The following is a 12,165-nucleotide window of genomic DNA, read 5'->3' on the forward strand; positions in this document are numbered from 1 at the left end:
CGACAGCAAAGACATCAACAACAATGATGGAGACGACAACGGCGACGGCAGTAAAGCAGAGCATACAACCACAGGACAAGTAGTCGCTCTAGTACCAAAAGAACATAGTCTCTTGATTAAAGCCTCATCAACAACAGGCTGAAGAAGCAATAATAATGATGTGTGCAATGTGACGGAAGGGTCTAGAACTCCACACATGTCAATCCGTCCGGGACGTTGCGTATCAGTTAAACACGCGACATCTTGACGGGAAGCTACAGCACGGCTCTTCAGAGGCAACTCACATCACACACATGTGGTGGCTCAGCCACTCCAACTCAACAGCTCTCGGCGCCAAGTAACGGCAGGAGGAAACAGACAAAGAAGCAATGGACCTGGACTTCCGTTCGCAGGAGGATGTTGCGGGAAGAGTGAGAACGAACCCACGCGAGCGAGCCGCTCTTCGCCTGGGACGGCAAGCTGCAGATTGTGTTTTCTCTCGTGTCTGCCGGTCTAACCAGACCTTTACCTCATGCAGTCGTTGACAGGTAGGGAGGTTTGGCTTGCGAAGTGAGAAGCAGAGCACTGATTGGCTGGAGAGCGAGGATGTGCCGGGACCGCCAGTCTTTGCCGTTGCGGGAAGAGGCGCAGGCGTGGGCCGGGCATCTGCGCTGCTTGCCTTTCTTTCTTTTTTCCTTTTGAAGAAGCAATCATAGATGTTCTTGATTGGCCAAGGCATGGGTTTGCAGAACAGGCCCTGGAGATTGTGCGGTTGTTTGCTTGCCGTCTTTCCTTCTGGTCACTTTTTCTGTGGAACGGAAGAGCGAAGAATAAGGCTAAGCTGGCCTGGCCCAGCCAGGCAAGGCAGGCCCCCCCACGTTGACAAGGACGTTTCTGATAGATGTGATTCGGGAGCAGGCCATTCTTAATTGCGCTGTGATCTGCAACATTGTGCAGCGGGCTTTTTTTTGCTGCCGCAAACTCTACTTTTTGGACCACCAGTTTGTGCGAAGGTTTGGCACAACGTGGCCGGGGACTGTGGAAGAGGACTCCCGAAGTTCACGCGGCCAGCCATCAACTTTATGCTCAGTGACGGCTGAAGATGACGGGGGGCGCCTTGGCAGCTTGATACCAAGACCGAAATGGACATGACGGGAAAGCATGTCTTGTGCCACCGTCATTGAAAAGAATTCTCCCTCTCTCTCTCCTTGCCTCGGCTTTTGGTATATCGCAAATAGAATAGAGAAGCACGCCGTCCCAGCCGGCCGGCAAGCGCGAAAGATGCAAGACGCCACGGGCAGCTTTGACGTTTAAGTTTTCCGGCGGGCCTCTATGCACGCCACGCCGCGTGGTGAAGGTGCCAGAGGCTCCGTTTAAGCTGCTTCGGGCGTTAGGGCGGGCTCTTGTGCCTGACTGGCGCCGCGGAGGAGGGACTGTGCGGCGGCATGAGCGCGCGCGCGGCGGGAGAGCGGCCGGTGGAGGTTTCCCACAGGAAGGTACTTTTTTGGTTTTGGTGTTGGTGATCTGCCGTGGCTTTTCCGCGCCGCCCCAAGGCTTCGGGTCTCCACATCACAGAGAGCGAGAGACAGAGACAGGCAGAGGGCTTTTCGCTTTTTTGCCAGTCCTGAAATCCTTAGCTCGATCTGCTGGCATGCTGGCAGGGGGCCTGACGCACTAATAAGCTGCGAGGAAGTTTGAAGGGAGGGTGGATGGGGAAAAGGGCGATCGGGGAGTTCTGGTTGAATCAGTGATGTGTTCGCCCGTTGCGATGTGATCGGCGGGGTCCAGAACGTTCTGATGGGATTGATAGACAGTCACTTGAGATCACCTCTTTGGTGCATGTACTTTGTCCACAATTACACGTGTGGCATGGCTTGCCCGCCTTGTTAGACCGTTTCGCGATTTTGAGGGCAAGGCGGATGGGAGATTGGGGGATCTGTCTTGTCTACGTTTCGGAGTATCGGGGCTAGCATTTCAGGATCGAGGGGCGGCAGAGAGAGAGAGTTGAGAGATATAACGCCCCTGGGTCGGGCTGTGACGGCGCGGGTGGTCCTGTCACGAAGTTTGGCGCCATACCCCCTTGGTTCCTTTTGGACAAGGCTGGCTTCGGGGGGGTTTTGGATGATGTGATGGCGGATGGGCTGAGGGAGGGAGCTCTGTCTGTCTGTCTCTCTTCTTTCGGAAGGGGAGAAAGAGACAGGTCAAGGTTGAAAGACAGCGGCATGGTCAGCACGGGCGACGGAGGATAAGCGACTCCTGGGAGGGAGCGATGTGTGAGATGGGTGGGCATCTCGCTTTTTTGGCAGGGAGACCTGACACCGGGGCATTGTGTTTTTTGTGGTCGTGTCGATGTGGATAGGGAGTAGATGTGAAATGTTTTATGTTCTTTGCACGGGTTTTCATTCGATGTTGAGTCGTGACGGGTTTCCGGCCGACGTTGGGTTTGTGCGTTTACGATTCAGTTTGCGAGGTGGTTGCTGCTGCTCCCCTTTCCCGCTGTCAGAACGAACCGTCAATCATGGCCACGGCGCGCGCCCCAAGCTTTGTTTCAGTTGAGTTCGTATCTTTTTGGATCGGGGCCAACCCCAGAATTGAGGCGAAGCTCGAGTGGCATCTACAGTTTCCTCGTTTTCTCTGGCGTGAGATGGTCGAGATGGGCCGAGTTTGTGTGAACTTGAGACTGAGAGAGGGGTTTGGTTCCCGTTCTTCAACGTCCGAAAAGAGAAAGTGGGATCCGTCGCCCGTGGAGTTCTTCTTGAGCTTGTGTCGTTCTGAGCCTTGACGATGCGACGTGCAAGGAGGGGTCGCGGTCCCTTTTTCGCTCCTTTGGCTTGAGCCCCGGTGCAGGAGGAGGACGAAGAGGGAAGAATATGGGGATGGAAGGGGGTTTTCGTTTTCTCGCGTAGATGTTATAGGGTTCCCAAACGTTGTAAAGTCTGGGTTCCAGAGGCATTGGAAACTTGGAAAACGGGGCTCGTTTGGTTTAAGTGTTTCCTCTTTTCCCCGAGTTGCCGAAAATCGTCAGTCGTCCCAGAGTCAAGACGGTAGACCAAGCAAAAAAGAGAGGGTCCGTCCGGTCGGTTTGGGCAGAGGTTGCCGTGTAAGGTTCCCGTGCCTCGTATCGGATGACGGGCGGGCGGTTCGGTTGTCAGGTTGGGACGCACGAACTCTATTCGTCGACTTTGGTGGTGCTTGAGATGTGAGTGTGTGTGCCCATGTGGTTGCGCTGTGGTGGGTGGTTGCAACGGGCCGTGAGTCGGGGCGACGTGCCATTTGCAGTTCTGAAATCAATATTGGACGGAACATTGATTACGGCAATGCGGCCTCTGGCGAGTGGGAGGGATGTGTGTTACTACCGACCCGTAACCGTAACCATGCCTTACCGTGAATCATTCAATACGTCTGGTCCAATTTGCACTTGGGCAGCCGGCTTACATGCACTGGCCATGCATCATCCTTAGTGAGGGAAATCATATTGCACAGGATGACGGCCGGGGAAGACGAGGACAATTTTCGACATTAAAATGGTGGCTGATGATTTTTTCTTCTTCTTCTTTTTGTGCAAGACAAGACTGATGACAGAGAAATGCTCTCCTCTCTCAAGGGTCAGGCAGCGAAGGTTTGTATTCGTAAGAGTGAGTGCCGGGAGGTGGAGAGTGCTCAATTCCCGCAACGCAGATGATTGGAGAGGGGATTCGGCACGCGAAATCATGAAATGGCGCGCCAAATGTCCACCGGGAAAAGCCACGAGCGTCCACCAAGTACTATGGCACAAAATGGCAGGTCAGCGCGGGTTTCGCAGCGATGAAGCCGGTAGAGGCTGCGGGCAATATGCAGGCTGCAATATGGCTTACTTTCTGGGCACTTGGTAAAATGGACATGCACAGTCCAGCAGACGGAAGGAAAGGGTCCAGGGCCGCCGTCCAAGTCCAGGCTTTCCCTCCCCATTGAAGAGGTGGAAGAGGTGGAAGAGGTGGCCAGGGGTGTCGGGGGAATCAAGGGATCCACATCCTACTCGAGTGCAGTCCCCCCTCTTCTCCTCGCAGGCGCCACCAATCAGGTCGCTTGGCCGCCCCTGCCCTCACGTTTCGCCAACAGGTTCACCCCTGCGCGCCCAATCTCTCGTGCCTGTGTCCCGCAGATTTCGCCCTTTGCACTCGCAGCCTCTGCAGGCCCTCCTTCCCCCTTTCAGCTCTCGCTCCGCCAGCCCGCACCACCCTACGAACGCCGCACCACCCACCATCTGCACCCTCCATCCACTCTGGCCTTGGTCCTGTCCTGAGTCCCGTCCTGACCAACCTGCCCTGGACCGGACCACCACCGTCCTGACTGCCACCTCATGCACCTGCACACACACTCCCGTCTCTTCTGCTGAACACTGACCTGAGTCTCGCGGGAAACACACACGCACTCTCAGGTCACTCACTGACTGAGGTCCCACCCCCCGTTCGTCTCTCATTCTCTCGCTTGCTTCGCCCCCCTCCGATCCGTCCACCCATCCATCCACTCCACCCATTTCCCCCCCAGGCCCAGCCAGCCCACCGTGCCATCCAACACCCTTCCCAGTCCAGTCCAGCCAGCCCAGCGACGCTTACGCTCTGCCTCTCTTGGTCTGCTCACTTTCGTTTCTTTCATCAACCTTTCGTTCCTCCACCCAACATCTCCAGGTTCTTCTGGCTTTGGTTCTGGTTCCGCTCTCAATCTTCAACCACCTCAGCCGCCGCCCGCCGAGTCCCCAATACGTACGATTTCCGACCGACGACAAAAGGAGATTCACGCCCCCCGGTTCATAACTGTCGTCCTCGTTCTCGACTTTCGGCCGACAACCAACAACCGCCATTGATGTCTTTCACTTCCATCGCCTAGGCGCCCTCTTACCACAACCACCTCAAATGTCGAGCTAGTCTCCCAGTCCTCTCGTTATCCAACTACCTACTCTCGCTCATCCAATACGTCTTCCTCTCGCTCTCTTCCTCTCAATCGTCGGCCGCTCTATTCCCCGAATACCTCGCAGATCCGCCCGTTCATTCCAGTCTGGACCACGCACCGTCCACGAATACGCCAGCCCTCCTGCGCAATCCATTCCTCAACGTGCAATCCGACCACCTACGAGTGTCTCACTCAAGCCGACGTTTACTTCTTTCCATTCGCCCATATATCTGTCACCTTTCCCTCCGAAATTCGCCTTTTGCTTCCGGTACCGACTTGCGGTCCCTTCGATTCGTCTGTGTCACCAACCCCGACAAGTGATCGACACATTTACATCCAACGGCCTCGCCTTGCAGATCGGCATCGCTAGATCAGCGTTGTCGACCACCTCCTCCCTCCCATTCACCCGTCAGCCAGATCGACAACCATCATGGCTCAATTCGACCCCAACCTTCACCTTCGATCGCTCGAGGAGCTCCACGCTGGTATGTTGTTCCACAGTCGAATGCCACCAGCCCTTGCTAACAGACCACCGCAGTCATCCTTCCTAGACAGAACGGCTGCCTCAAGTGCGAGGACAAGGCCCCTTCATGCCCTACCAACTGCAAAAGCGACGAGTACTGCTCATTCACCATTCCGACATGTACCCAGTGTGCCCAGGCAATCTGCGTCAAGGACGACAGCAGCACAACGACAAAGTCAAGCAGCGGTCCGAACACAGGCGCCATCGTCGGCGGTGTCATCGGTGGCCTGGCATTCATCGCAATTGCCACCTACCTGGTATGGAGGTTCTTTATCAAGACTAAGCGCCAGTCCATCATCCAAGAATCATACATCGAGGACGTCCACGAGAAGACCATCAACGAGAAGCTCGAGCCGCCTCGCGCAACCAACCGCGACTCAACACACACCGTCCACTCGATTGCGTCGACAGTATTGACTCGCGCTTCCAACATAATCCAAATCGCCTACATCCCCGGCGTTACGAACCGAGCGACGCCCACTTCTCCGACTCTCCTCGTTCCCCCCGTACCACCTATCCCGATGCACGCATCGAACTCCGCCGCCAGCAGCCCGTCGTTCCACGAGGAGCCTCATTTCTTCGTCCCCGGCGAACTGCGCGACTCTACCTACTCTGGCATCTCCGGCTACTCTGACCGAACCTCCGTTGCGAGGACCTCGTACGCTCCCCGTTCCAGCATCGCTCCTAGTATTGCGTCGACCATCTACGGCAAGAACGCTGTTGTCGTGGCACCCGCTCAGACAGGTATGCGCGCCAAGGCTGCTGTAGTCAGCGTCAAGTCTATGGGTGTGGGCACGAGCGGCAGCAGCACTCCTCCTGTTCCTAGCGTCGACTACGAAAAGTACAACGGCCGCCCCAGAAGCCGTGACAGCACCTTCAGCGTCGGATCTACCTTCCTGAACAACGCAAACACCGCGACCGCAGCCCCTGTCCAAAGGGTACAGGTTGTCCGGGTTGGAAGCGGCAACGGCCCCAAGCAAGTCAGCGTCGGATCCAAGGCATCATCATCAGACCTGTCTGTGCCTGGCACTCCTCCACCACCAACATCTGCTGGTCGCGACTCTACTGCCGTGACCGTTATCGAGGAGGTGGAGAGCCCAACAGGAGCCGAGGGCCCCTTCTCCGACCCCCCTGAGCAACCCAAGTCCGCCCGCAGCAACCACAGCCTCAGTGCAGTCATTGAGGAGGCGACACGGCGGGCCGCCGCAGGCCCCGACAGACGGTCAGCAAGGACAAGCTCTTACGAGCGGGGTCGCAGTCCCTTTGGCGACGAACACGCCACCAAGGACAACTAAATAACTCAAAAAACTACAAAAGCCATATGAACGGGCGTCGGCCCTGATCACGATTTACTTAACACTATTTCATTTGCTCATATATCAGGGATGACTTCCCACGTTTCTTTCTCGTATCTACCTTTTTTGTAGACGACCCGGTTGGAACAAGCCTACGGGACCAGACCGAGGGACGACTTTGGATGGACAGGACTCTTACGGACAAGGCACTGGCGTCGTGGATATTTTGAAGATTTTACTTGCCAAGGAGGAAATTATTTGAATGATGCGTAGAGGTGTACGTCTGCACATTACGCCTTTACCTATGTGTCTACTGAATAGAGATGAGATACTCCATCCATTACACTTTTTTCTCTACCTGAGCCACTATTGAACATGCAACTGCTTGTGATGATCCATATGAAATGCCCCTTTGTGGAATGTCTTTGCACGTCATTACTCGTGCGGGACGAGAGGCGCAGGCAGATTAGGGGGGCACGTCGTCAGCGGACGGGTATGTCGGCGCTGCCGCGTGTGCGTGTCACGTGGACCGGGAGCATCGCAATGGAAGTGCGGGACGATCGGAATGTTTTGCGTGTGGTTGTTGTGGATGCAGGAATGAAGATCTGGGTGTCGTCGGGGTGTCGATTGATATGTACAAAATGAGATGATGAGAGACGGGAAGGAGAGACGTTTAAGAGAGGAAAACGAAGAAGAGGGGAAGGCATTGGAGGATTGCAAGGGAGATTGATGGTGAGAGGATGGGCAAAAAAAATCAAAAGTCAGCGTTCCGAAACCGAGAATCGAACTCGGGGCTATGCCTAACCTCTCGCTGAAATGAGAGGGCATCATGTTGGCCACTACACCATATCGGATTCATGGAAGGGAAGGTGAAAAAGTTGATTAGGTAGCTTTGCGCACGGTGCCCTGGTCAGTGGGCTGGTTCGGGGAGGCCCCTGAGCCCTGGGGTTTTAGCGCGTGGGTGAGGTAAGGACCGTGATACTTGAGGGTTGTTGTTCTTCTGCACGCCGAACTCTTGCGAAACCGCAAATCATTTTATCCAATAGCCTTTTGGAGATTGTTTACTACCTATGCGGAATTGAAGGCTTTGAGAACAGCCTGACGTTGTTGTGAGAAGGGGAGGGCAGGGGATGAGTATGAGATGCGTGTCTACCTTGTTGGGGTCCGAGTATGGGACTGAATAATTAGGGGATGAAAAAGATGAGAGGCAATGGTGTTTTTGGGCATGCTTAAGGTGCCGTGGTATATCAAATGCAGATTTAACCGGGAGTCCAGTTCAGAGAGACCCTTTGCTCCTTGTTGAAGACGGATCTATCTTGCTGCCATATTTGCTTAGATTCTTTCAGACTTCTGTGCTGCGTTCATTCTTATATCCTGTCGAGAACTGGCGGGCGTGGGGGTGAGATCGTGTGTTACGATGGGTTGAGATTTCTGTATAAATGTTCCGTTGCTCCCAGGCGTCTTGTGATAGAACCGCGGAACAGGCAATGTGGGACAGATAGAGGGCGATCTTCTTCTACAGTTTGGTGCGAGAGGGATCATGGCAATGGTGTACTGCGATGATGACTGGATGAGTTGGCTTACTTCCGCGAGGATCTTGCTTCACGAATACGGAGCGGATACGGGAGGGGTGCCGGACGATAGGGTCATGATAGTGGTGGGTGTGGTTTGGAACATCCGTCGGGATTCCTGGATTTTGAACGAGCCCGGGGCTGTCATCTGCAGTGATTTGCATGCTGGAGATCTATTGTGCGGCTTGAAGCCCGTTCATATAACGTGCAGGCCCGTCATTTCATATATTCAGGGATTGTCAACCGGAACGTGTGAATGTGGCACCCGCATGATCCGTCTGGCTATGAATGAGATGTTCGTCCGCAGTTCGGAACTTCTGCCTTGCGACAAATGGGGTGATCTTTTTTTTCGCTGTGGTTCAGCTCATGAATGCCTTTCCCTACTTTGCTGAAGCACGCCTTCCCACGATGCAAGTATTTTATGGTTTGCCGTGTTGGGCTTTGGAAGTCGGCTCTTGTGAACCCTAGGACTTGGCGTGTATATGCCGTGAATGATCTGGGATTGGATTGGTATTAGGTGCTGGGGAGGGAGTGGTTCAGACGGGGAAAGGTTGGTGAGAAGCACCGGAGTTATATGTGTCTTGTTTGGTTTATAGACAACGGCACCAGGAGGAAGTCTTGGGGAATTTGCTCGGTGTCTGTGTAGATTCGTAAGACATAGAGGGCATGCATCTATTTATAGGACCGATGGTTGATAAAATGTCGGCTGATTTGCGTGTGAAGGGTTCTCCAATGCCAGCGTAGCACGGGTGCAGTGGTAACCAGTCTTGTAGGAGAGTCTTGGTTGTTCACTCTGCCGTGGGTATAGGACAGCAAAGACACACTTCGCGAGTAGCTGGCATCAGACAAGCCGCCAATTGTGTGAGTGATACACATGTCAAACTAGTTCAAAAAGCCGCGACTCAGCATTTCGCTTGCAAACAGTGCTCATGATGGTATGTTACCGGATGTCTGTGGAAGACTCGGCTGCATGGAAGAGCAGACCGTGTCGGTCTTGGTCCCTGTCCGAGACATATGCATGTCCGTAAAGATTGGGACAATACTCTCGGGAAGCCAGGACATTTGTGTTCTTAGAGGAGAGATTTGGGGATGCTGCCGATCTGGTATGGCTTCTCATGAAATGGTCAGATACATCTTCACACCGGCAACGTCATTGCGGCCTCGGTCCCGTGTAGATGTGAGCTACTGAGGGTTTTTTTATCCTCTTGTCTGGCCATATCTCTGATGGCGGAATTCTGAAGAAAATCTGACCCATCAGGTTGGAAACGTGTTTCCGGCGTAGGCTTCGAATATGTTAAAAGTGGCAGATCTCATGTCGAACTGATGACTCTGCAGCAGTTCAAGATCCGCATCGTATTGGGTCAAGTCGGCTGCAGATTTCGAAATTGATAGCTTCGGTATGTTCGGAGTGCTTGTGGCTGCTAACATGATCCAAGTAGCAAATCCGGCTGGGGTCGCAGTAGGAATACTCGACCAGCAGATAAGATGGAGGGGAACGACAAACCAGGTGGGATGTTTCTTTCGTTCTAATTCTGGTATCCAGGTGGAATACGTATTGGAATTTTATTTCCTCGAGGATGTCTGATGTTCATATTGCGAATGAGACTATCTTGCTGCCGTATTTGGTGGAATGAAACATACTTGGATAACTTGCAACGACTTTATGTTAGTATCGTGGAGGCTGGTAGTATCCGTCTGGAGTTGGCTATAAAAGGGAATGGCAGACTAAAGACGCAGGAAGTAAAACAACCGCACAAATCAAGTTCGATCATGTAATCGTTTTGACTTCAGAGAAGCTTGCGTTCGTGCCCTAGCATATGTCGCGGCCAGACGCGATTTCCCACAGGCAAGAGGTTTTGAACCAATGATTAATAGCGGGTAATACTTCGACTATGAGAAGCAGCAAGGACAGTGACCAAGGAAGAACCAGAAGCAATCTAGATGGTGTTACGAGGGATCTCTGCTAGTTCCATCTACACGATGTTGTTTAGATGGACACCGAGCGAAACAAATATGGATTGGCGTCGTTGGTCCATGTCACTGCAGAAGAAAGCTGTGGTTGTTTTTAAGCAATTTTACACTCACACAGAAAGTTAGAAGTCGACATAGGCTAAGCTAGCGAAGAGTATTTAACACGGTTGCGCTTGTTCTTGTAGAAGACGAAGAGTGCTGTCTTCAGAACGACCCTTCAAACCTAAAGACTAAACGGTTTGTATTTTCAACGGGGAAGTATAAGAACGCGGTATACCAGGGGACATGGGCGAGGGAAAGCGGGGATTTCTAGGCAGGGTTAAACCCGGCCTGCCAGCGTATGAGGTGGATGATGTGGAAGGCCTCTTGCCGACCTACTGATATCAAAGACGTGACACTGGTCCACGATTGTGTCGCAGCTTGGGGATGCCATCGTCGTGCTTCTTAAATCACAATTTGCGAAGTTTGAGCTTCTACGCATGGGTAGGCAAGTCTACGTGGCTGTTCCACCTTCGCTTGCACCGTGGAGGCAAGAAATTGCAAAGCCAACCTCAAGTTCTCGTTGTGTTGACCGAGAAATGGCATTTATACCAAGACAAGAGAACTTTCGGGCAGCCCTTCTTTATGTTGTAATGATAGCTGTATTTGGCGTTAGTCCACGTGGTTACTTGTGTGAGATACGTGACAGGAGCTGCTCTCGTGGTAATATTAGAGACCTGAAGTTGTCTGAAGACATACTTGGTGACGTCTCCGGGAGTTCAGAATCTCCAATTGACCCGCATGTCAGGCAAACAATGCTCCTAATTCATGTCACTGATTTGCTCAGATGTCATGGTGTCTTCTGAGGGATTCTAAAGCTTTGTTTAGGGCAGACGGCAGGCCGGGATACTTTCTAGGCAGTGATGAGGTTGGTGTGAGGACTGGCAGAAAGGAAAAATGTAACTTCTCTCGTTGTTTCATGTGCTAGTAGCTCTTTCATAATGTTCATGAGCAGGACGATTTGTAGTTTGGGATCTTTTGAGACAGCTCCAGCGGAATCGAGAAGGAACGCACTGTCGATCCTATGTCTTAGCTGCCTGAGAAGTCTATAAATTACCAAGCAATTTCAGAGTGGTTGCTACACACAATTATGAATCCGACATCTTTGAGCTCTATGTCTTTCATACTCTCAACTGGGATCAAGTGCCTTGTCTCCTGCGCAAAGTACAGCACGAAACCCATGTAGCAGAAGTTTTCATCACGCTGTTGGTCGTTAGTCCTCCTTACACGTGGGGTATTTTGCCCCTATTGCACGCAGTATGTTAATTAGCATCAGTTTGTGGCTTCTAGCTCGAAGTCTCATGGTTTAGGTCTGAGCTTTTGCAACTTTTCGAATAGGAAGTCTGATGTCAGCCGGTGATGTCATTGGTCGTGACGTTCACACTGTAGAGTCTTGTAGCTCTGTACATAGTAGAGCATCGTTATTGATAGGCTGATACACGCTGTAAGCGCTTTGTCATGTACGATATCCCGAACAGGTAGCGCGTGCGGCATTCCCATGATATTCAAACCGTCACCGAGTTGAAACAACGTATGTAGGAGCACGATCGACCCTTCTAAGTGCTATCGGTCCATAAGATATCCAAGTTGGGACATGTATCAATGTACAAGTTTCGGTTCCGGCGGAGACTGACTTGAACATCCCTTTCTGCTCTGTGTGAGACCACCATATTTCATCCTGCGGATACGTAGGGGATGCGAGGGAACGGAGACGCCGAGGTCAACATGTTGAATACTAAAACGAATGTTATAACTGACACGTCACCTAGTGTAATCGATATGAGGAGACTGACAAGCTTCTCAGTTCTTGTCAAGCTATATGATCTCCAAAGCAAGCTCTTTGGTAGGGCTTCTACAT

General features: G+C 52.5%; 1 protein-coding gene across 1 annotated transcript; it reads left to right on the forward strand.

Moving 5' to 3' along the window:
- Positions 1–5,338: 5,338 nt before the first annotated feature.
- GCG54_00011628 (uncharacterized protein) lies at positions 5,339–6,726 on the forward strand (the record flags this gene model as incomplete). Its single annotated transcript, XM_045411529.1, has 2 exons — positions 5,339–5,393; positions 5,447–6,726. The coding sequence occupies 2 exons, from the start codon at positions 5,339–5,341 to the stop codon at positions 6,724–6,726; spliced, it is 1,335 nt and encodes a 444-aa protein (XP_045268587.1).
- Between the last annotated feature and the right edge of the window lie 5,439 nt (positions 6,727–12,165).

This window comes from Colletotrichum gloeosporioides, assembly GCF_011800055.1.
Source record: "Colletotrichum gloeosporioides strain Lc1 chromosome Unknown consensus_17, whole genome shotgun sequence".
Classification (NCBI taxonomy): Eukaryota; Fungi; Ascomycota; class Sordariomycetes; order Glomerellales; family Glomerellaceae; genus Colletotrichum; species Colletotrichum gloeosporioides.